Genomic DNA, 25,650 nt, shown 5'->3' with positions numbered 1-25,650 from the left:
CCGTGTGAGAAGAGGCTTTTGGTCAGCAGTAACCACTTATAGGCTGTTGATGTGATCAAATATGTGTCGATAACTTTCTGATACAGTTGATTTGATAAGGAATTAATTTGTCAGCACCTCTACTATTCTCGCGGGTGTGATATGCTTGAAGCAAGTACAAAGAGGAGATGCCATAATATGATTGTATACTGTGACACAAAAAATCGGCCTTGCTGAAAATAGTTAAAGAGATCGAAATGAATTTGGAACAAGGGTAGATTATGGTCTGAAATAACACATAGGCTACTGTTTATACCACGGGAACGCGAGCGAAGCCGCGTGCAGAAGTAATATCGAATAATGCAACATAACCTTTTATCGTCGAAGGGGTAGGCAGAGGTGCACATTATGGCATGCCACTGTGTACACCCACTTTTCACAATTTACGTTGTAAGTCCCATGTAATAGAGGGTGAGCCTATTGCCATATACTGGGCACAAAGCCAGACTCCGTGCTACTACCGAGAAACTTTCGAAAAACCGAAAAAAACCTTGTAATACTTTGCCCGACCCGGGAATCGCACTTGCGACCACTCGACCAACGAGGCAGTCAATATCGAATACATGTCTAATATTACTTCATTATTTAACCAATGAACTAAATAATTAATTTGTCATGCCGCATAATCCTAACTGAAAATTCTGCCACGAAAAACCTAACATGATATTTTTTTTATCATTTTTTTTATTTATTATCTATAATTATTTTATGAATCCATTCTTTTTAAATACTAATATGGCTTTATTATATTACTAGTGACATTTTAAAAACTAAATAATATTTTAAGGCTAGTATTATTGTTTTAGCTAAGTATTTGTGAAAAGACAGCTAAATTAAAATTAAGTCTTTCTGAATACTAAACAATTGTGAATTTCGCACAGCAAAACTGTGGAATGAGCTTGTGGCGACACCTGACAAGTGACAGATGACAGAAGTCGCACATAGACTATCGACGAGCAAATCAACGGATGACGTCATAAATATCCTGCATCGCATATTTTTTTGTCACAACCTCTCATACCGCTGCAACTCCTGTGTACCAGGATCTACAGTAGATACAACCATGCAAACACCGGAACACTGAAGTCCAACGTCCCAGGGACATGAATGACTGTCTTCTGTCAAATCAGAAGATATTATTAGAGGAGAAGAAAAAGAAAACGATAGTTTCCACTTCCCTCGGTGAATTTAATGCAGGAGACAGAATGACTTAAGCCTAAAGGCTGCATTGCATATATGAAGTTTACATGCGAATAAACATGGATAGAAAATCCCAACGAACAACAGTTGGGCAGAAAGCCCGCCAGACACGATCACCTCGCCTGGTCGGAGGATCCTCCTTTTCTTAGGGAACTTTACTCTCTGTTCCCTAAAAGCTGTCGTAGGTATTTCCGAACCGATACGACCTTCAAACCTTCAAGAAAAGAGCGTACTCCTTTTTAAAAGGTCGGCAACGCACCTGTGACTCCTCTGGTGTAGCGGGTGTCCATGGGCGGCGCTGATCGCTTAATAATAATTTAGCTGTCTTCACATCGTAACTATCCGCCACTCTCAAGAATCATTTAATGGTTACTTAACCCAGTCCTTAGCAATAGGGTAGATGACTAATTTTTATTTTAACGTCCGTCTTGTAGATTATTTTAAAACATTAGACACGTATTTTTTATTTTCTTACGGAAACAAATACTTCCGAAGATATATCGATTTGAAATATCGCGTGACGTCACTTCTAATACATTTTACACGTAGAAATGACGTATTTGCTCCCACTCCTAAACTTTGATTCGTTTCATCTAAGTATTGTTATCTTATATGACAAAATAAAAAAAATACGTGTCTAATATTTTTTCATTACCTAACTAACGGACTAAATAGATTTATAATTTTCATACCCCGTCATCATCCCTATTGTTTTCTATACAAAATCGTTACTAAGGAATAGTTTAACCGCTGACTCAAGAGTCATTTAATGATTACTTAACCTAGTCCTTAGCAATTGTTTTCCGAACAAAATCGTTACTAAGGAATAGTTTAAGTAATCATTAAATGTCTCTGAGTGTGGTCGTAAGTAGTGATTAAATGTCTCTGAGTGTGGCAGTAAGACTTACAACTTATTGAAAACACTGAAATTCAGTCAACAATGAACTACTGATACGCAGTCAGTATAATATCACAATTTACACATTATTATTTTAATATATTACAGATTTAAAGTTATTATAGTTTTATATAAAGTGTTCTAAAAGTATCTGCCACGGCTTTAATGGGAGGTAGTATTGTTAGAAGATTACAATAGTGAAGAAATTTCGTACCTCGGACCAGTTAATTCAATTTGAGAACATAAAGAAGTTAAATAAACATTGACTCTACTCTGTATAAAGTGGTTCACAAATACGCACGATGCGTCGCTTCGTCAATGAAAATTATTGATAGATTGACAAAGACAGTGAAAGAGATAGCTCTTTCATAACAAACACACATATAGATTTTTAATATGACAAAAAAAAGAAATACTCATCACTACACAGTATAAAACAAAGTCGTTTTTCCGGTGCTTAAATCTTTAAAATTACGCAACGAATTTTGATGCGGTTTTAATAGATAGAGTGATTCAAGAGGAAGGTTTATATGTATAATATTATATGCATAATATATCACCATTGCACCCATGCGAAGCTGGGGCGGGTCACTAGTAAATCATATTTACTATTATAATCTTCAAACACAACACTACCTCCCATTAAAGCCGTGGCAGATACTTTTAGAACACCTTATTATTGATGATATAAAAGATTTTTTTTCTACTTTCCTAGACAACCTACAACATTACAGCTCTTCTGTGGTCAAGGTACATGGAGCTGTTCATACAGAATTTAATACTTGATTTATATATTTCTTTTTTATTTTCGGTTTTTGTTGAAATATTTAGTTGTATTATCCCTCTCTGGACGAGTACTACTTGTCATTTCTTTTGTCGTTCATTTAAGTCATATGAGTGATCTCCATACTGTAGAAGTTTATCAAGTACTTCAAATATGGGGGCGGTAAAACAACGGCAAAGTCAAAAAATCTTTTACATCTCCCCCCAAAAACTGCCGTTTGAACCGGCAAATTGACATAAGTTTTTAAACTGACATGGTCACTAACACTAGAATTGGTACTTAAAACGGGATATTTACCATGTTTTTCAATATTTATGAGTTTATCCGTGATCATGGCGCTTGCAACAGCGCCGAAATATCGGAAACTCATTAAAATTGGTAAATATCCCTGTTGGATTATTTATTAGAGGTAGTGATTACTTTAGTTAAAATAAACAAAAGATTATTTTGGAAGAAAAAAACCAAAAGTATAATGACAAGCAATAAAAACAAAAGTAACAGAGTAAAGTTGCCAACATAAAAAAAATAAAATAACTGCCAGTGTAATGAAAAAGGTTGCGTTCATTATTCAACAATCCCGTTTTAAGTACCAATTCTACGGCAAATTGACGGCCAAAACGGCACTTTCTAGGCTATTACTTACTTATTAACTTAATAAATACCTTAAGATAATAGCTTAATATTATAAGTTGAAGCCGCGAAGGTTGTCGAGCCGCCTCTGTAGCTCGTCCACAGAGTCCTTGTGGACGGGGTCCGTGGTAGACTTGCGTCTCTCGCCGCCGGGGGCCATTTGGAAACCTGTCGGCGCTGTGGACTTGCCCGGACTTTCCGCGCTGGAACAAATAGGGTATTATAAACATTTTGTGAATTCTACAAAGCAAATAGGGTATTATAAACATTTGTGAATTCTACAAAGCAAATAGGGTATTATAAACATTTTGTGAATTCTACAAAGCAAATAGGGTATTATAAACATTTGTGAATTCTTCAAAGAGTTGTTCTGTGCGAGATATTTTTTTAAACGTTGCCCCAAATTATGATTTCCTCCTGTGTCGTGTGTACGTTTACAAACATACAAGTTCACATACACATGACACCCAGACCCGAAACAACGATTTGTGGATCACACAAAGAGTTGCTCCGTGCGGGAATCGAACCCGCTACCCGTTGCGCGGCAGCCAGTTGCCCAGCCACCGCACCAACCGTGCAGTCTTATTATTACTAGCAAACCCGGCGAACTCCGTTTCGCCACCAATGATTTTCCCTAGTTTGATTTGATATTCTGATTTCTATTGCTATAAACCTCACGGAGCCCGAGACCATTGCAACGAATGCAATGTTTTCCTTCTTGACGCTATAACTCCAGAACGCACGAACCGATTTCCACGGTTTTGCATTCGTCGGAAAGGTTTTGGGCTCTGTGAGGTTTCTAGCAAAGAAAATTCAGGAAAAAATCTGTCCAGGTTGTCGTTGGGGTCGCGGCTGTAGATCCAGACGCCGGCGCTTGCTTACCATCAGGTGATATATCCTCCCTTACCTATAGTAGTCAGTGCTGGCGGCGAGCGAGCTGTCCAGGTTGTCGTTGGGGTCGCGGCTGTAGATCCAGACGCCGGCGCTTGCTTACCATCAGGTGATATATCCTCCCTTACCTATAGTAGTCAGTGCTGGCGGCGAGCGAGCTGTCCAGGTTGTCGTTGGGGTCGCGGCTGTAGATCCAGACGCCGGCGCTTGCTTACCATCAGGTGATATATCCTCCCTTACCTATAGTAGTCAGTGCTGGCGGCGAGCGAGCTGTCCAGGTTGTCGTTGGGGTCGCGGCTGTAGATCCAGACGCCGGCGCTTGCTTACCATCAGGTGATATATCCTCCCTTACCTATAGTAGTCAGTGCTGGCGGCGAGCGAGCTGTCCAGGTTGTCGTTGGGGTCGCGGCTGTAGATCCAGACGCCGGCGCTTGCTTACCATCAGGTGATATATCCTCCCTTACCTATAGTAGTCAGTGCTGGCGGCGAGCGAGCTGTCCAGGTTGTCGTTGGGGTCGCGGCTGTAGATCCAGACGCCGGCGCTTGCTTACCATCAGGTCATACAGGGTGTCCCTGAAGTCGACGTCCAACAGGCACCAGATGATCGGCAAGATTCCAAATGTTATCAGAAAAATATAAAAAAAATTCTAAGTCCTACAGTTTTTAAATTACAGTGACTTATGTGTTATCCACGAAAAAGTACACCCTGTGCCAGTCTTTTGACTCTTGTTGCTACAAATCTTTATTTTTTCGTCTGCAGTCTTCCTTACATTATCCTGAATAGTGCTCCAGTAATATGGAATCATAAATTCTTAGCCAACTGCTTTAGATTGGAAAACATTGTTAGTTTTAGAGGAACCAAATACTCTGAATAAAATGTTGACCTTACTTTAAGTGACTGTACTGAAAAAATTATGTATGGCGCTAGTAGTGGCAAATTTCACCAAAGTTGGCGCATTTAATAAGGATTATAAAATGGTATAGCACTTTGCAAATTATTTCTTAAATTCGACACAAAAAAAGATTTTTCAACGAAACTCCGTTTCGATGAATTTATTTGAACTTACTAAAAATTCTTATAGTATACTCAAATCATACGTTATAACCTCGTATGCGCTAGACAGCACTTTGTACGCTATTTGTTATCATCATGTTGAAAATCAGCGAGGATCTCTTGTCAAACAATATTGTCTGTTTACCCATGATTTCGCTTGCAGCATTCGTCGGCAATATTATCGCTAGACGAACTGGTGTTGTGCATCTCGAGCCATCGTACCCGGGCTTCGGCATTTTAGCTGAGCACTGGCTTTTTTTGCGCCGTGTTGATTATTTATTTTTTAAATTATTTTTTGCTTTACCTGCAATTCCTTGTAACGGTGCAAATAACTCTTTCTCGACAAACTAAAGAATATTTGATGCTTCATCCCGCATTTGATCACAAGGCATGAACACGTAACTTAATCGGAGGATTCACCCATTTCTTTTTTTTTTTGATGGGGATATGACGAGTAATTGTGCGTAAGGGCTCATGTACACCATACCACTACCGCGTCGATATGCTGTGTACATGTATCTGCCGCGTCCGTTCCTTTTGATTTTACTACACATTTGATAATGTGTTTGATGCACTATGAACATCATATTGCAATCATTCAATATTATTTAGTGAAAAATGATACACAACATCAGTTCCTCTAGTAAGTCTAGTAATATTGCCGACGAAAACTGCAAGTGAAATCATGAGTAGACAGACAATATTGTTTGACAAGAGATCCTCGCTGATTTTCAACATGATGTTAACAAATCGCGTGCAAAGTGTTATCTAGTGCATACGAGGTTGTAACGTATGATTTGAGTACACTAGAAGAAATATTAGTAAGTTCAAATAAATTCATCGAAACGGAGTTTCGTTGAAAAATCTTTTTTTGTGTCGAATTTAAGAAATAATTTGCAAAGTGCTATACCATTTTATAATCCTTATTAAATGCGCCAACTTTGGTGAAATTTGCCACTACTAGCGCCATACATAATTTATTCAGTACAGTCACTTAAAGTAAGGTCAACATTTTATTCAGAGTATTTGGTTTCTCTAAAACTAACAATGTTTTCCGATCTAAAGCAGTTGGCTAAGAATTTATGATTCCATATTACTGGAGCACTATTCAGGATAATGTAAGGAAGACTGCAGACGAAAAAATAAAGATTTGTAGCAACAAGAGTCAAAAGACTGGCACAGGGTGTATTTTTTCGTGGATAACACATAAGTCACTGTAATTTAAAAACAGTAAGACTTAGAATTTTTTTATATTTTTCTGATAACATTTGGAACCTTGCTGATCATCTAGTGCCCGTTGGACGTCGATTTCAGGGACACCCTGTATATCCTCCCTTACCTATAGTAGTCAGTGCTGGCGGCGAGCGAGCTGTCCAGGTTGTCGTTGGGGTCGCGGCTGTAGATCCAGACGCCGGCGCTTGCTTACCATCAGGTGATATATCCTCCCTTACCTATAGTAGTCAGTGCTGGCGGCGAGCGAGCTGTCCAGGTTGTCGTTGGGGTCGCGGCTGTAGATCCAGACGCCGGCGCTTGCTTACCATCAGGTGATATATCCTCCCTTACCTATAGTAGTCAGTGCTGGCGGCGAGCGAGCTGTCCAGGTTGTCGTTGGGGTCGCGGCTGTAGATCCAGACGCCGGCGCTTGCTTACCATCAGGTGATATATCCTCCCTTACCTATAGTAGTCAGTGCTGGCGGCGAGCGAGCTGTCCAGGTTGTCGTTGGGGTCGCGGCTGTAGATCCAGACGCCGGCGCTTGCTTACCATCAGGTGATATATCCTCCCTTACCTATAGTAGTCAGTGCTGGCGGCGAGCGAGCTGTCCAGGTTGTCGTTGGGGTCGCGGCTGTAGATCCAGACGCCGGCGCTTGCTTACCATCAGGTGATATATCCTCCCTTACCTATAGTAGTCAGTGCTGGCGGCGAGCGAGCTGTCCAGGTTGTCGTTGGGGTCGCGGCTGTAGATCCAGACGCCGGCGCTTGCTTACCATCAGGTGATATATCCTCCCTTACCTATAGTAGTCAGTGCTGGCGGCGAGCGAGCTGTCCAGGTTGTCGTTGGGGTCGCGGCTGTAGATCCAGACGCCGGCGCTTGCTTACCATCAGGTGATATATCCTCCCTTACCTATAGTAGTCAGTGCTGGCGGCGAGCGAGCTGTCCAGGTTGTCGTTGGGGTCGCGGCTGTAGATCCAGACGCCGGCGCTTGCTTACCATCAGGTGATATATCCTCCCTTACCTATAGTAGTCAGTGCTGGCGGCGAGCGAGCTGTCCAGGTTGTCGTTGGGGTCGCGGCTGTAGATCCAGACGCCGGCGCTTGCTTACCATCAGGTGATATATCCTCCCTTACCTATAGTAGTCAGTGCTGGCGGCGAGCGAGCTGTCCAGGTTGTCGTTGGGGTCGCGGCTGTAGATCCAGACGCCGGCGCTTGCTTACCATCAGGTGATATATCCTCCCTTACCTATAGTAGTCAGTGCTGGCGGCGAGCGAGCTGTCCAGGTTGTCGTTGGGGTCGCGGCTGTAGATCCAGACGCCGGCGCTTGCTTACCATCAGGTGATATATCCTCCCTTACCTATAGTAGTCAGTGCTGGCGGCGAGCGAGCTGTCCAGGTTGTCGTTGGGGTCGCGGCTGTAGATCCAGACGCCGGCGCTTGCTTACCATCAGGTGATATATCCTCCCTTACCTATAGTAGTCAGTGCTGGCGGCGAGCGAGCTGTCCAGGTTGTCGTTGGGGTCGCGGCTGTAGATCCAGACGCCGGCGCGAAGTTTGTGGTCGCGGACCTGGAAGTCCGACCCGTACAGCCGGGGCGCGCGGGTGAAGTCCACGTCCAGTGGTTGGCCTGCGGATTAAATATGGATGATTAATATAGTATTTAAGTTTTTTTTAGTTGTTTTTGGTAAAGCTAAAACCTTATATTACAGCTAAATGCGAAAGTTTATCTATTTGTGTGTATGTTTGTTACTCAATCATATCGAAACATTTAAAAAATGATTGTGAAGTTATAGTCTACACCTGGTTTCAAATTTCATTCCGATCCCTTCAGCCGTTTCGATATGATACATACAACGTCACGCCTTTTATCCACGAAGGGGTAGGCAGAAGTGCTTATTACGACACCCAGTGTCGTGGGTGCGTTTACTTTTCACCATTTGTATTATAAGTCCCTTGTCCGGCAGTCGCACTTGCGACCACTCGACGAACGAGGCAGTCGTTGTCCATTTACGGCTAAAATCTTTTCTTATACTATAATTCAAAGAATTTGTTTGTTTCAGAAACTGTTCCGATTTAAATACCTTTTTGCACAGCATACTGACAATATATTATTATCTACCAGAGCGGAGTGAAAACTAAACATTTATTGTATTAGTAAAATTAGTAACCGACGAGCATACATGAACTGTTAATGAAGCGATTGTTTACCATCAGGTAAAACGTCTGCTCGTTTACTTGTTTTATAAAAAAACCAACCTGGATGTATCCTATCATCCTGGCGCAGCTCGCCGAAGCTGCCGGCGATGTCGGTGAGCCGCTGGTTGTGGTTGGGCGACCACACGGGGTCCTGCAGGCACTCCCCCGATGGGGGGTACCACGGTTTTGAGGGCTTGTCCTTCGAGGGTTTGGTTATTTTCGGCGAGGGTTTCGGTTGTGGTGCTGTGGAGAAAATGTAGGTTAAATTTTTAATCACCATGTAAATTAACAAGTGTGGGGATTATGATATTGCATCTCCCCCTTGTTATGTTAAGCAGTGAACGCTTTTCGAATGACTTAACTGTCTGCCAAATGTGGGGATTATGGATACCCCTCTCTTCTAATAAAGATAGACCATTTTTATAGTACTGAACGTCATTCGACTACTCCAATTATCTTATCGTGGTGATTAAGACACCAAGTTTTATCATCTAAGAAAAGGCTTTTGTTGCAGTATTAAACCTCCTCGTCGCATCGTCACGCCTTTTATCCCTGAAGGGGTAGGCAGAGGTGCACATTACGGCACGTAATGCCGCTATACAATGTACACCCACTTTTCACAATTTGTGTTATAAGTCCCATGTAATAGGGGTGAGCCTATTGCCATATACCGGACACAATTCCAAACTCCATACTACTGACAAATTTTCGGAAAACCGAAAAAAGCCCAATAATAATTTGCCCGACCTAGGAATCGAACCCGAAATAAGCCGGCAGCCGCAATTGCGACCACTCGACCGAAGAGGCAGTGATACTTTTTTATTTTCTATTTATATTATTTCTCCACGGACTCTTCTATAGGACATTTCTATAGTTTTAAAATTACACCGACTGCTTAACTATGGGGACTAATCCAAGGCTGTGGACTACCTAGCGGGTTTCCCGGGGCTTGAAAAGCAGAAGTAGGAACGGGTAGTTTTTAGTCAATAAGAGTCTGATACTGCCCTCTCGCCACGCCCAAAACGAGAAAAGTCATTGGATGATTTTCCCCGCTCAAAAAGAAAAAAAAAACTATATGGATTAATCCAGAACTGTGGACTACCTAGCGGGTTTACCCTAGGCTCCGGCTTGAAAAGCGGGAGTAGGAACGGGGTGGTCTTTCCCTCTTCCCTAAGAGAAGTTATAGGTTGATTTCCCCACCCCCTTAAAAAATAAAACTATGGGGATAAACTCACCATCACCATCAGCGACAGCGATCCTCTCCCTCCTCTCCCGGACCTTGGGACTGGCATCATCCAGCCCCAGCTCGTTCAGCTCAGCCAGCATGCGCTCTTCGCCGTCGAAGACAAAGTCTCGCTCCGATATCTTCCGCCTGGGTATTGTCGATGGTGGGGATGGGAGTTTTGGGGCTGGAATGGAAATTAAAATGGTTTTATAGTAATTATTATGTTATCGGCTTACTCACGTAATGTTTTGACGATTAACTCGACTAGTTTCAAGCCATGCTAGAGGCTCATATTCATGAGCAGCATTTCGCGACACACGACGCGGCGATTGTCACGCTGCTACTCTCAAAACATTACGTGAGTAAGCCGATAACATAATAATTAATTTAGTATGTCTCACGAAAGTTATAATAAAATCATGGTTTTATAGTCACTAAAACGTCTAAAATCCAAGTTTGTTGCCTAAGTATGAGTTTGCTTTACGTTGCATGAAAAGGTAACGAGAACGCGTTCGCTGCTCTGATTGGCCGGAGCGAATGAAGTAACCAATCAGAGCGTGAAACGCGCTCTCGTTCTGTTTTCGTTCAACGTAAAGGGAACTTATATTAGAAGGGTACAGATAAAGTAATATGGGGATTTAGATTTCTTTTTTAATATCTCAGTTGTCATATCTATAGTATGCAATTGTTACCAAATTTAATTAAAAAAATAAGAATATTTCACGAGAGTGACAGACAATGAGATTATCATTTCTAGAAAATTATTAAAAAGTAATCGAAAATTAGTAGATCATCAAATCAACGAATGATATTGTAATCATTTTTGAATATTTTATTGTATTGAACAGTCAAAATAATTTATTTTTGTCTGAGGAAACCACCTAATTGTGGATCACACAATTTTGTGTTCCAAACTGGAATCAAACTCTCGACACGTTGCACAAAAGCCGGTTGCCCAGCCATTGCGCTAACCATACAGTCCATACTAGACTACCATCTCAGCTAATTTAAATAAAACATAGATCTGACACTATCATTAGAACTTGAGACGGGATATTTACCATGTATATTTATGTCTATGAGTTTCCGATATTTCGGCACTGTTGCAAGCGCCATGATCACGGATAAACTGGAGTATATGCTCGTGAAGTATATCCCGTTTCAACTTCTAATGTTAGTGTTAGTGACCATGTCAGTTTAATCTATTATATAAAAATAAGTCGGATTTTCCTTCCTGACGCTATAACTCCAGAACGCACAAACCGATTTCCACGGTTTTGCATTCATTGGAAAGGTCTCGGGCTCAGTAAGGTTTATAGCAAAGAAAATTCTGGAAAAATTCCAAGAGAAAAGCGGGAACACTGGGAAAATTATTGGTGGCGAAACGGAGTTCGCCGGGTTTGCTAGTAACTTATATTTATTTATTTTAAGGAAGGCTTACAGACTAATAACATTATTTAGATACTAACTATATGTTTAACTTATTGCTAATAACAAGCCCCCACATATAGACCTTATACAATGTGATAGGGGCGAGACTTTTAACCCGTTAAGGCTGAGTACTACATCTAATTTTATCGACAAAAAAATAATAAAATAATAATAACAAGAAAATATTGAAAAATAGTGATTTTTTCGGTAAATATAATTCACAAATGATTTTTTTTCTCCCCAAAACATTATCAAACATATGAAAAAAGTTATGAATTAGTTAGCCAAGATTATTAGCTACCGTTTGTCGTTTTTTTTTTTGTTTCTACGACGCATACAACCTTTGATATCAAAAAAAGTAAGAAATATATTAAAATAGCCATAACTTTTAGGGGGAGGGGATTCGACCCCTTCGACCCCCGACTTTTGTCGATAAAATTAGATGTAGTACTCAGCCTTAACGGGTTAGAAGTCCCACCCCTATCACATTGTATAAACATGGTACATATCCCGTCTCAAGTTCTAATGTTAGTGTTAGTGACCAATGTCAGTTTAATAACTTATATTTATTTGTTTTATGGAAGGCTTACAGACTAATAACATTATTTAGATACTAATTATAGGTTTAACTTATTGCTAATAACAAGCCCCCACATATAGACCTTATCAAAGTCAAAGTCAAAGCATTTATTTCAATTAATCCTAAATTAGGCACTTTTGAAACGTCAAATTGAATTGTCCGTCAGTCTGTCTGTCAGTGAAGCTAGGCGCTCGTTACAAAGTGTTGCTTCGAATGGAGAAGAACGAGCAAGAAACTCCATACATACATCCGATATCTACAACACTCACCCTCTTTCCTCTCCTCCTTGCCCGGAGTGCCGCCGCCCGGAGCCCCGGGTCCGGCGAGGAGTTCAGCCAACTCCTCTTCAAGCTCCGCAGCGTCACAGTCATCGATGTTGGTGCCTAGAGCCTTCTCCACTTCACTGTATTGCTCCATTACCTGGGGAAATACCATATATATAGAATAGAATCAGGTGTTACTTTGGGGAAATTCATGCTTTTTTTTTTTGAGGGGGGGGGGGGAATCATCCAATGACTTCTCTCGCCTTGGGTGAGACGGGAGGGAGTGTTAGACTCTTACTGACTAAAAACCACCCCGTTCCTTCTTAGCGTCCACAGGTCCGCATCGCACGCAACGGATTTTAGTTTGTCTTGTATAGAAACTCATACAACTGCGTCCACTGATCCGCATCGTACGGACCGTATCATCGGCAGATTTTTTTAGTTAATTTAGTATGCCCCACGATAGTTATTATAAAAAATAAAAGAAACACACAACGTCACGCCTTTTTACCCCCGAAGGGGTGCATATTACGGCAATACGAAAATTAAATGTATGTTAAAATATAATATTATAAAGCTGAAGAGTTTGTTTGATTGTTTGTTTAAACGCGCTAATCTCCGGAACTACTGGTCCGATTTGAAAAAATCTTTTTGTGTTGAATAGTGCATTTACCGAGGAAGGCTATAGGCTATTAAACATCACGCTATGACCAATAGGAGCCAAGCAGAGTGGGTGAAACCGCGCGGAAGTAGTTAATCTATACTAATATTATAAAGCTGAAGAGTTTGTTTGTTTGTTTGAAAGCGGTAATCTCCGGAACTACTGGTCTGATTTGAGTAATTCTTTTTGTGTTGGATAGTGCATTTATCGAGGAAGGCTATAGGCTATAAAACATCACGCTATGACCAATAGGAGCCAAGCAGAGCGGGTGAAAGCGCGCGGAAGTAGCTAGTGTTAAAATAAAATGCATTTACCTCTTTCAAATCGTCCATAGTGTCGTGCACGGCATCCTCTTCCAAAGCATTCTCCTTGAGGTTGCGTTTCATAGCGTCTGAACTGGTTCTGAAAGAATAATGTCAATATTTAAGTGTGGGAGAGCCATGCTTCGGCACTGCTGGGCCGGTTCGACCGGAGTGATACCACGGCCGAGCAAGACTCGGAACCGGTTCAAAAAATACCGGTTTATATCGGTTTTCCTCCGAACTTTTCTTAAGAACGTGAACATTTAAAGAACTTTATTTAACCTAAATTAACCGGTTTATTCGACGAGGGGCATGTCGGTACACGCGTCGAAATATTATTATTGAATATAATCTGAACAGCGCGCGGCGTTTCTTTGATGTGCGTCGTATTAACCGGTTTTTATTGCTCTAAACCGTTTAATCCGAAAAAACCTTTAAGAAAATACTGTTCCAAATACCGGTTTAAAAAAACCGGCTTCGCGAACGAAACCCAATGTAAAGGTTTTGCGTACAAGTACATAATAACGGTTTGAAAATTTAACCGGTATCCGAGCCTTGCGGCCGAGCAGCAACAGTGAAGTTAAACAACGCTTGTCTTATGTAAGTGAGGTTTCTGGCGACCCAATTACCAATTACCGACCCGATTCCCCAACAACCCCTAAATTCCTAACCCCCAAAAGAACGGTAACGCACTTGTAACGCCTCTGGTGTTTTAAGTATCCATGGGCGGCGGCGATTGTTTACCACCAAAAAAAGTATTGAATTTGACTTTATAGGAAACTGTAAGACAAATGCTATCTGATCTATTTTAATTTTTTGAAAAATTTTAAACCACAATCTCAACACCTCTTTTACTCCGGTATACGACACCCGCGAAAAGAGTAGGGTGGTGACAAATTAATTTAAACACGTTAACTGCTGCCACATAGGTTACCGGTGTCCGGAGTTAGCGGAGGACTTACCTTCAACAGTATTCTGATGGCAGTCAAAGGCCATAAAATAAATCCAAACCTCATTTACTCCGGTATTCAACACCCACGGGAAGAGTAAGAATGGTGACACATATAATTAAACACTACATACCTATAAGTATCAACGATGGCCACGTTGACATGTACGTCTCGCATCTGTTGCAGCAACTGTCGCACGTTCTCCAACGCGTTGCTGCAACGCTCCAGGCGCAACATATAATTAAATAACACATACCTATAAGTATCAACGATGGCCACGTTGACATGTACGTCTCGCATCTGTTGCAGCAACTGTCGCACGTTCTCCAACGCGTTGCTGCAACGCTCCAGGCGCAACATATAATTAAATAACACATACCTATAAGTATCAACGATGGCCACGTTGACATGTACGTCTCGCATCTGTTGCAGCAACTGTCGCACGTTCTCCAACGCGTTGCTGCAACGCTCCAGGCGCAACATATAATTAAATAACACATACCTATAAGTATCAACGATGGCCACGTTGACATGTACGTCTCGCATCTGTTGCAGCAACTGTCGCACGTTCTCCAACGCGTTGCTGCAACGCTCCAGGCGCAACATATAATTAAATAACACATACCTATAAGTATCAACGATGGCCACGTTGACATGTACGTCTCGCATCTGTTGCAGCAACTGTCGCACGTTCTCCAACGCGTTGCTGCAACGCTCCAGGCGCAACATATAATTAAATAACACATACCTATAAGTATCAACGATGGCCACGTTGACATGTACGTCTCGCATCTGTTGCAGCAACTGTCGCACGTTCTCCAACGCGTTGCTGCAACGCTCCAGGCGCAACATATAATTAAATAACACATACCTATAAGTATCAACGATGGCCACGTTGACATGTACGTCTCGCATCTGTTGCAGCAACTGTCGCACGTTCTCCAACGCGTTGCTGCAACGCTCCAGGCGCAACATATAATTAAATAACACATACCTATAAGTATCAACGATGGCCACGTTGACATGTACGTCTCGCATCTGTTGCAGCAACTGTCGCACGTTCTCCAACGCGTTGCTGCAACGCTCCAGGCGCAACATATAATTAAATAACACATACCTATAAGTATCAACGATGGCTACGTTGACATGTACGTCTCGCATCTGTTGCAGCAACTGTCGCACGTTCTCCAACGCGTTGCTGCAACGCTCCAGGCGTAGATTCGTCTTGTGTTTGCGGCGAAGGTGGTTCTTGGCCTGAAATGGGTAAATATTTATTAGGAAGCTAGGAAATTAGATTACTATGTAGGTTAATTATTAGTGAACGATATCTAAACACGTGATTGTACTCATGATTACACACAACTTTCCCAAAGAAACTATTTTTGTAAGTATTTGGGAAAGTCATCCAATGATTTCTCCTGCCTGGGGCGAGGCGAGAAGGAGTGACAGACTCTTTTTGACTAAAAACCACCCCGTTCCTACTGCTGCTCTTTGAGCCGGAGCCCCGGTAAACCGGCTAGGTAGCCGGCAGCTCCGGATTAGGCATCGACCCTACTGGGCCCCATCTGTGGTGGTCTGGTTCTGGTCGGGCAGCGAGCTACTCTTGCTCGCCTTACAGACCCACACTTACGGTGGCCAGCGATCGTCACGAGTGATAAAACCCCTACTAACACATTTTCCAACCTAAGAATCGGACCCAGTACTCCTTCCTTGACCATAAACAGTAGTATAAACAAAAAAATCAACTCACAGCCAACTTATTCCCGACATTCAAAGCAGCTTTAGCGTCAGCCTGTGCGGTGGCGACGTCTCTCGCCAGGCGCAGGGCTTCGCCCTCCAACCTCGTCTCAGCACACATCAGCTTGACTAGAGCCTCGTCCGATTCAGTCACTGGTGACACTTTCTTGTCCGGTTCCGCTGTAGAAAAAGAAAAAAATATGTTATTTATTTAATTCAAAAGTTACAATGATATACAACCAATTAAAGTAACTTTCATACATAACTCAAACATAAACATTAAACAGGAATTAACAGAAAAAGAAATATTAGCGACATATGTCAAGTGACAGATGACAGAAGTCGCATATAGACGATCGACGAACAAATCAACGGATGACGTCATAAATCCTACATCGTATGAAGTTTACATGCGAATAAACATGGATAGAAAATCCCAACGAACAACAGTTGGGCAGAAATTCGCAGACACGATCACCTCGCCTGGTCGGAGGATACTGCTTTTCTTAGGGAACTTTACTCTCTGTTCCCTAAAATATTATGAAAATACCTATTCTTGCAGATTTGAAGCTCGGCTCCTATTGATCATAGCGTAGTTTTATAGCCTATAGCTTTCCTCGATAAATGGACTATGCAACACAAAAATAATATTTTTTAAATCGAATCAGTAGTTACGGAGATTATAAATTAATCATGTTTAACGGCTTTCTCGTAACTGTTTCACGATGTAACTCGAATAGTTTCCAGCCACGCTAGGGGCTCATAATCATGGCTTGAAAGTAATCGTTTAAAAGTTATCTTGCCAAACAGTTACTGATGCCACTAAACATAAGAAACATATATTGTTAAGTATTTTTTTATATGATTGGGCGGCAAACGAGTAGCCACGTCACCTGATGGTAAGCAATCGCCAATTGTGGAATAGGGAGCTTCGGTAACCTCTTGTACAGGATAAAACACAATACAAGCGTTGTTTCCCCTCGGTTTGGTTGGTGAAAAGTGATATCAAATCGAATGGAGCATGATTTTATAGTCTGTTTTTTGCAGTAGCAGGGGGGGATAGATATTGCGACACTTTATGTAAAAGTTGTAATCATAATTTTATCTGATAAGTTTCTTAATATAAAATTTATTTAATTACAAGTTTAAACAAGTTCAGCGTCCCCCAATAGGCCGGCAACGCGTTTGTAACGCCTCTCGTGTTTCGGGTGTCCATGGACGGCGATTGCCTAGTGATCAATCTACTCGTTTACAGGCTTATACCATAAAAAAATAATAACTGATTCATCTAAAATCTGTGGATTAAGATCGATATTGGACATCTACGGAGTTAAATCTGAAGAGTTTATTTGTTTGAATGCGGTAATCTCCTTAACGACCAATTGAAAGATTATTTTTGTGTTGGATAGTCCATTTATCATTTACCGGCTTATACCATAACAAAAAGTATGGCTATTAAACATGGATGCACAGACCGCGGCCCGCCGGTCGAATCCTGGTGGCCCGCCGACAGCAAAAATAATACTCTCGTACATTCGAAAAATATTGAATTCTATTCCAGAATAAAACCATTTCTATTCCAGAATTCTATTTTAATACATTATTATCAATTCTTTATTGTCTTTAAATACTTCTGGCGGCCCGCAATCCGTTCATAATTTGTCCGAGTGGCCCCTAGTCTTAATAAGTCTGTGCATCCCTGCTTTAAAACATCACGCTACGCTCTTCTATAAGAGCCAAGCAGCGAGTAAAACTAGACAGGAGTACTATATAACTCTGACTTACCAAGTTTAACCACATCCCCCTTCTTGACCGCGGCACCCTGCGACACCAGGTACCCGAGCAGCAGTTCGAAGGTCTCCCGACTCTGTGTCCACTCACAGTTGCGGATCAGTTCCTCAATGGTACCCATACGTTCTACACCTGGAGGGTATTTCTGGAGGAGTTCTGTTGCTTGCTCCTGGAATGAGGAATAAAATTAATTATCTATATTCTATTCTATATCTATATCTATCTATCTATCTATCTATCTATATATATATCTATATCATCTATATATAAAAATCAATTTCTGTTCTTTAGTCTCGCTAAAACTCGAGAACGGCTGAACCGATTTGGCAAATTTAGGTTTTGAATTATTTATAGAATTATTTGTGGAAGGTTTAAAAGGTGAGGAAAAAATGTCTGAGCGGTACGAAGTTTGCCGGGTCAGCTAATCTATACTAATATTATAAAGCTGAAGAGTTTGTTTGTTTGAACGCGCTAATCTCCAGAACTACTGGTCCGATTTGAATAATTCTTTTTGTGTTGAATAGTGTATTTATCGAGGAAGGCTATAGGCTAAAAAACATCACGCTATGACCAATTGTAGCCGAGCAGCGGGTGAAACCGCGCGGAAGTAGCTATCACTCATATATATTTTCACGCCTTTACTCCCCGAAGGTGTAGGCGTAGTAGAAGTGCGCATTATGGCACATAATGCCAATGTACAATGTACACCCCACATTTCACAATTTACGTTGTAAGTCCTATGTAATAAGTGGTGAGCCTATTGCCATATACCGGGCAAATTTCCAGACTCAGTGCTACCACTGAGAAATTTTCGAAAAACCGCAAGAAGCCCAGTAATATTCGCCCGACCCGGGAATCGAAGACCCCTTGCATGGCAGTCGCAATTGCAACCACTCGGACAACGAGGCAGTCAGAATAAAATTAATTATCTATAATATAAAAATAAGTCGGGTTTTCCTTCCTGACGCTATAACTCCAGAACGCACGAACCGATTTCCACGGTTTTGCATTCGTTGGAAATGTCTCGGGCTCCGTACAGTTTAATGCAAAGAATAACAGAGAAAAATTTAAAAGAAAATCAAGGAAATCGTTTTCAGGTTTGCTAGTCAATCATATTTTTTATGGCAATCAAGCAGACGCATTAATTTTTATGTGTGTTAGAGCCATGCTTCGGCACGAATGGGCCGGCTCGATCGGAGAGATACCACGGCCGAGCAGAAAACCGACGTAAAACAACGTTTGCGTTGTGTGAGTGAGATTACCAGAGGCCCAATTGTTATATTCCCATTCTTCCCAATCTCCAATTCTCCAACAACTCCTAACCTAACCTAACCCACAAAAAGGCCGGCAACGCACTTGTAACGCCACTGGTGTTTCAATTGTCCATGGACAGCAGCGATTGCTTACCATCAGGTGATCCGTCTGCTCATTTACCAGCTTATACCATAAAAAAAATACAATATTTTTGTTAATAAAACTCACTTTAACAGCACTCTCCAACACAAATCGTTGTGTAGAATCAATGGATGCCTTCGGTAACCCATCGTTGTCCACTGTCTGTCTGTTTGGCATGAACGAGGCTACCGCAGTAAGAGCAAAGGCTGCAGGCTTGAAGGCCAGCCGAGCACCCCATTTCACCCAGCCTTCAGGTCCGTTGTGGAGTATCTGCTGATATTTTGATAAGGGACAGAGGTCTCCGTTGCTGTGGAAAAATGATTAGAGATTAGAGATAGATCACTACATAGTATAAAACAAAGTCGCTATTTTTATCTGTTTGTCTGTATGCTTAAATCTTTAAAATTACGCAACGGACTTTGATGCGGTTTTTTGTAATAGGTAGAGTGATTCAAGAGGAAGGTTTATATGTATAATACATGCATAATATATCACCAATGCACCCATGCGGAGCTGGGGCGGGTCGCTAGTATAGAATAAGACTAGGAAGGCACTTTATAACGTCCAACAAAATATTAAAGTATTAAAAATACGAGTCTGTCAAAAAATTTAAATAATTTATGTTTAACCTTGAAAAATGTACTGTGTTACTCGTATGCGCCAACGTCGGCTATTTCGCTGTGTTAATTCATAATAGGGGGATTCATAAATTATTCCGAATTACCGAATATTCGAAATATTAATGGTCTGAAATTTGAACTTGCCTCAGTATTTTATGTAATTACCTCAGTAGATTCTTCTTTTTTTTCGTTCAAATTACCAAATGCATAAAAATATATTGATCTAGTGCAAAATTATTTAAGAAATTTTCTAGGTACTTCATGAAAACTTTTAATTATAGAGAGGTTTAAATTATTGAAGGTTTAAATTCATGAGAGTCGACTGTACATGAGATTAAAGGGCAATTTTATAATATCAACATGACTAATATTCACCAAGCTATCCTTCAGAACCTAGGTTCTAATATAAAGTTAAGTTTTTTCTATAGAATATTCCTACAGAAAAAACTAGAACTTTATTTACGTGGAAGTAAATAAATATAAGAACATGTGCTTAATGATAACATTACATATTATGTTTGTCCTTTCCTTGCACAGGACCACAGGGTCCCAGACCTTTGGAAGGCATACAAGGAGCCGAAGCCAACTCGCAGAGGCCCATTGAACAATTTTGATCTAAATGTAATGGGACATCAGCCGGAAATTATCCCTGTATGCACTATGGAAGTACACCAAAGGACAATCCCTGGTTGATGCAGGACTATTGTGCAATATGGAAGAAAATGATTGGGTTATGGGTGTGGGTGGCTAATGGACTGGTAGATATATGGTGATTATGGAATACTATGGCCCCTGCCCCTGACCAATATTGATACATTACATATTATTATTATCAACTATGTAGTAACAGCAGAGTTGAACCTATACAGGCAAGGGGTGGCCAACCGGTCGATCGCGATCAACCGGTCGATCCTAAGAGCATTTTTGACCAATCGCAGACCATAAATTAAGAAAAGACTTCAATATTTTTGGTACTAAAGTATGTGTACACATAAATATTTTGTATAAAAGGTCGATTGTGAGGTACTTTTAGAAAAATAGTCAATTGCGACTACACATAAGTTGGCCACCCCTGCTATACAGTTTCTTGCTTGTTCTTCTCAATAGGAATCTACACTTTGGAATGAAACAAAATTGCTGATTGAAGAGTTTGATTATTTGAATGTGCTAATCTCTAGAACTACTGATTAAATTTTAATAAATCTTTTGGTGTTGGATTGTGCATTAATCAATGAAGGTTATAGGCTATGAAACATCATGCTACAACCAATAGGAGCCGAGCAGAGCAGGTGAAACCGCGACGGACCAGCTAGTAAGTGTATAAATAAAAAGAATAACAGTTTATTTATCTTAAAGGAACAATAGATTTGCCTTTCTGTGATTATTGTGACTATCTCCATATTTTCTATGATGAGTCCTTTAATAACAGTGTTTAACACACATTTAACCTATATTCAGGTAAATACAGGTGTTATGCTAAGTCATTAATTTACTCTAAATGTAACAAAGAATAGAATATCTCGTAAAAAATAAACATCAGCCATTTTTATTTTAGTATGCACAAAAAAAAATACAAAATGAGCGGGAAATGTCACCATAGAGAACGAATACAGGCTGGGAATAGCCTCTGAATAAAAAAAAATCACTCACCGATACATTTCTTCGACAACGATGTCCAGACAAGCGGGAGTCCGTCCTTTACGATTAAAGGCATTTTTCGCGTCCGCAGCAGACACTATAGGTTCCTTTCTACTCCTGCACCACTGCCGCAGCATATCAGACCAAAATTTCATCTTCATATCCCAGGATTCAGGATTCGCAGCCTTAATTCTGAACGGGGCAAATAATGCATTCATCCGTACATCGTCAGACCAACACTGAGGCAGCTCAGCCTCTGGTATGCCACCTGGTAGACCCATTATTGATTAACAAAGCTATTTTGACGGTTAACTTTTGATTTTTGTTGTTCTAAAACTGTGATTTTGTAATAGAAAATGATAAAGTGACTTCCGCACACACAATGGCGTGCGAAAAATTTTGACGTTTGATCAGTCGGTGTTACCAGAGTGGGTATTAAAAATATTACCACTTTCAAAAAGAAAATTATGTTAAATGAGGTCGATTAAAAATATCGGTTGTATAAGAGAGGAGACAAGAGACTTAATTGTCCCACAAAGCCTTTAATTATTTTGTTTCGTTCATTAAATCCCTGTATTTTATAATCAACATTTGGTTTAACTACCTATTATCAGGGAAAACTTTGTACAAAAATGTACGTGATACGGAACGTTAACAATATTTATCATTTGCAACATCAAACCGAGAAACGTCAAACGTCAACAAATTTTTTTCGTACATTCCGCAATTTGGACCATTTTTAATCTGTGTCAACTTTCGTGCAGCGTTCCTATTGTATTGGGAAACGGTATTTTCCTAATTTTCCACGTTGTTATACGAATAAATTGTTTGAAGTGAATCAAGGGCACACTCAACATTTCTCCGCCGGTAAGTTTTCATAACAAAAATAAACCAAGAAACCGTTATAAATCCTATAAGATTTGGTTGGTCACGACACACATATCTTATAGTATCGTCTTTTTAAATGCAAATTGCTCTGCTAAATGAAGTTTCAGGTTTTAAATATTAGGTTGAGCATTTTTTACACGTACATTACATCATATGAGTGTGTTAAAACTTTATTTGTGGTTGTATTCGTTTCGTATATACCCGAGAAGTTGTAAAACTGGTTTCGCCGATGTACTTACAGTAATTACTTTAAACTTTGAGCTCTACTGTCGTTATTTACTTTGTTATTTTAGTGCGCAAATAAAAAACTCGTCATTTGGTCGAATGATTGTTACCTTGACCAGATATTATCAATTTTAAAAAAGCAAATGTTTTGTTATCTGTTAAAAAAAAGTTTAGATATTAAAAAAATATTCACTTATTCTTTATAGACGAATATATTTTTTTTACTTTTTTAATTTACTAATTTTAAAACCAATGACTTATGGTCATATTATTTGCAATATTACATTATAAACATATTTATTTCTAAGTTAAAACTATAGTAGGCTATACCGTCCTTGTACTACCTATCTACACAAGATTATCAGTAAAGATAAAACTTACTGACACACTCTGATTTTAACAATACAATCATTTGCAGTAATCATTATGAATTTTCCAGAAAAATAAATAAGTATGAAAAAGAAACTCATTATTCTTGCAGTTACTATGTTATTACAGAACATTTATAATCTTTTCTACTTATAAGAGTATTAAATTATTCTTTTATTTATTATTTAACATACAACTGACAGATTTAGATATAGTTATTTTATGCAAATATGTTTATCCTTATGAAAAAAACTAAGGACAATTCAAAGTTACATGTCAGTAAAGTTACTTATACCTATTTAATATTTACATACGTAATTATTTATACATAATCTCATGCCTGTCTTCCATGGGGGGTAGGCAGAGACTATGGAATGCCAATTGCTACAAATCCTTTTTTTTTTGAGTGGTCAAAATTATCCAATCACTTCTCCCGCCTTGGGTGAGGTGGGAGGGAGTGTCAGACTCTTACTGACTAAAAACCACCCAGTTCCTACTACTGCTTTGAGATGGAGCCCCGGTGTGGTGTTAGTGACCATGTCAGTTTAACACCTTCACCGCCAACAAAAAACTGTTAAAGGCTATTCCTCCACTAGTGTCGGACAGCGTTGTCCGACATGGCGTCTAAGGTGTTAAATAATTACGTATATCAATACAATTTTATATTTATAAATTGTCCAAGTAATGTTGAGACTGACGACCTGATTAAGGTCGCTGACAGTCGCTGTATGCAGGCGACTGTGGGAAGCAGTAGACACAATAGGGTAGATGACTAATTCTTATTTCAATGTCCGTCTTGTAGATTATTTTAAAACATTACACACGTATTTTTATATTTTCTTACGGAAACAAGTACTTTCGAAGATATATCGCCTGATTTGAAATATCGCCTGACGTCACTTCTAGGTACGTTTTATACGTAGAAATGACGTATTTGCTCCCACTCCTAAACATTGATTCGTTTTATCTAAGTATTGTTATCTTATATGACAAAATAAAAATAAAAAAATACGTGTCTAAAAATATTTTAGTACCTAACTGACGGACTAAATAGATTTTTAATTTTCATACCCTGTCATCATCCCAATTTGGATGATTGAATGATGAAACATGAGATCATACAAAAATGGATGTTTGCTAATAATATTTAAAGATAAATATGACAAATTGTTATCTTGAATTTGTTTTATTTATCTCTTGGAATTATTAAACAAATCTCCTTAGTATGTCAGTCTGTCTGATCGATGTAATCTCAGAAACTGCTGAACGGATTTGGATTGTCATCACCTTTTGATTGATTTTGTTGCAATATTAAATATAAAACCAATACTGGAGAGTCCGAATGTAACTAAGTTTTTGTCTATTGCCACATTTTATTTGTCTGTTCTCTGTAAGCTTTACCAGTTAATAAACGTATTATTTTGATTCTAGTTATTATTTAGTATACAATGCCTCGTTGGTCGAGCGGTCACAAATACAACTGCCGGGCAAGGGGTCTCGGATTCGGTACCCTGGTCTGGAATTATGACCAGTATAACATGGCAGATTACAGCCGGCAGCCCGAACAGTCGCGTATGCAAATTCTTCACTCGTTCGTGCATTAATGATGATCAATGCTCTCCTGACGTCCGCACCAGAATGTGATTTGTTCGCAGCGAGATGGAAGGATGTATGTCGTGAATGTTTAAGGTTTTGTGAGAAGATGGATGGCTGATGAATTAGTTTTAAGTAATTAAGATTATTGTACTATTTTATTTTATCTTTAACTGTATAATGTATTGGCTTAAGCTGTAAAATTATGCATGTTTTTTTTTTTAATAAATAAATAAATAAATAAATAAATGGCAATAGGCTCACCCCCTATATCATGGGATTTGTAACACAAACGGTGGAAAGTGTGTGTACATTGTATGCCTGCATTACGTGCTGTAATGAGCACTTCTGCCTATCCCTTCGGGGTTAAAAGGCGTGACGATACGATGTTATTTTTTGTGAACATAATGCTTAAAATTATATGGACTTTAAATATAATCTTACGATTATATGTCTTATAAATTAATCAAATATTAAATGAGATTTTTAGTTAATTACAAACTGACACTCCCATTTTATTTATTGATTAGTGTAGAGGTATTAACAAAATACCGACATAAGTAAGTAATCTCTTCACTTGCTCACACCTTGAATAAATAGAGGCGTGTCAGTTTCTATGTAAAGATAAGAATGTATATGTGAACACCTTATCAATAATGCAATCTTTTCTACTTAAAACTGATTGTACATTACTGAAAAGCAGTATCCTTAGTACGAATTTGCTTTATGTTTAAAGTAATCGAAACGAGACGAATCTATAAAAACTGCATCAAAATCCGTTGCGTAGTTTTAAAGATTTAAGCATACAAAGGGACATAGGGACAGAAAAAGCGACTTTGTTTTATACGCTACTATGTACTCGAAAAATATTTTTTAGTTCGTTAGTCTTTTATTTTACGATTAATGGGTAAACGTTTGGCCGCTATCTCACCTGATGGTAAGTAATGATGCGGCCTACGATGGAGCACGTCTGCCCATAAGCAACCTATTCACTCGGGCTTTGAGCCGGGTGTCCCCCAGGTTATACCCATCAAGAAACACAGACTCCTGCAAAGAGTTCCACTCCCTAGCAGTTCG

The 25,650-nt window shown here is 39.8% G+C and overlaps 2 protein-coding genes and 1 long non-coding RNA gene across 3 annotated transcripts in view; 1 reads left to right on the top strand and 2 right to left on the bottom strand.

Moving 5' to 3' along the window:
• Nucleotides 1–1,637: 1,637 nt before the first annotated feature.
• The window catches only part of LOC126912271 (uncharacterized), a 69,669-nt gene continuing 45,656 nt past the window's right edge, over nucleotides 1,638–25,650 (bottom strand). The window contains exon 2 of the long non-coding RNA XR_007706889.1: nucleotides 1,638–1,894. This is a non-coding gene — a long non-coding RNA (uncharacterized LOC126912271). The remainder of the gene's footprint in view (nucleotides 1,895–25,650) is intronic.
• LOC118278716 (charged multivesicular body protein 7) lies at nucleotides 2,950–21,912 on the bottom strand. The gene is made up of 11 exons (XM_050703537.1): nucleotides 21,511–21,912; nucleotides 19,328–19,547; nucleotides 17,840–18,014; nucleotides 16,068–16,234; nucleotides 15,435–15,571; nucleotides 13,380–13,467; nucleotides 12,411–12,561; nucleotides 10,141–10,314; nucleotides 8,966–9,148; nucleotides 8,180–8,336; nucleotides 2,950–3,754 (listed from the first exon to the last, which is right to left on the bottom strand). The coding sequence occupies exons 1-11, from the start codon at nucleotides 21,777–21,779 to the stop codon at nucleotides 3,604–3,606; spliced, it is 1,872 nt and encodes a 623-aa protein (XP_050559494.1). The 5' UTR covers nucleotides 21,780–21,912; the 3' UTR covers nucleotides 2,950–3,603.
• LOC118278819 (pantothenate kinase 3) overlaps nucleotides 22,200–25,650 on the top strand; it is a 47,341-nt gene continuing 43,890 nt past the window's right edge. Inside the window, exon 1 of the mRNA XM_050703649.1 lies at nucleotides 22,200–22,365. The gene's annotated coding sequence lies outside the window, so the exon portion shown is untranslated. The remainder of the gene's footprint in view (nucleotides 22,366–25,650) is intronic.

Source organism: Spodoptera frugiperda, chromosome 24 (genome assembly GCF_023101765.2).
Source record: "Spodoptera frugiperda isolate SF20-4 chromosome 24, AGI-APGP_CSIRO_Sfru_2.0, whole genome shotgun sequence".
Classification (NCBI taxonomy): domain Eukaryota; kingdom Metazoa; phylum Arthropoda; class Insecta; order Lepidoptera; family Noctuidae; genus Spodoptera; species Spodoptera frugiperda.
The sequence above is the reverse complement of the archived record's forward strand: the minus strand, read 5'-3'. Positions and strand labels throughout refer to the sequence as shown.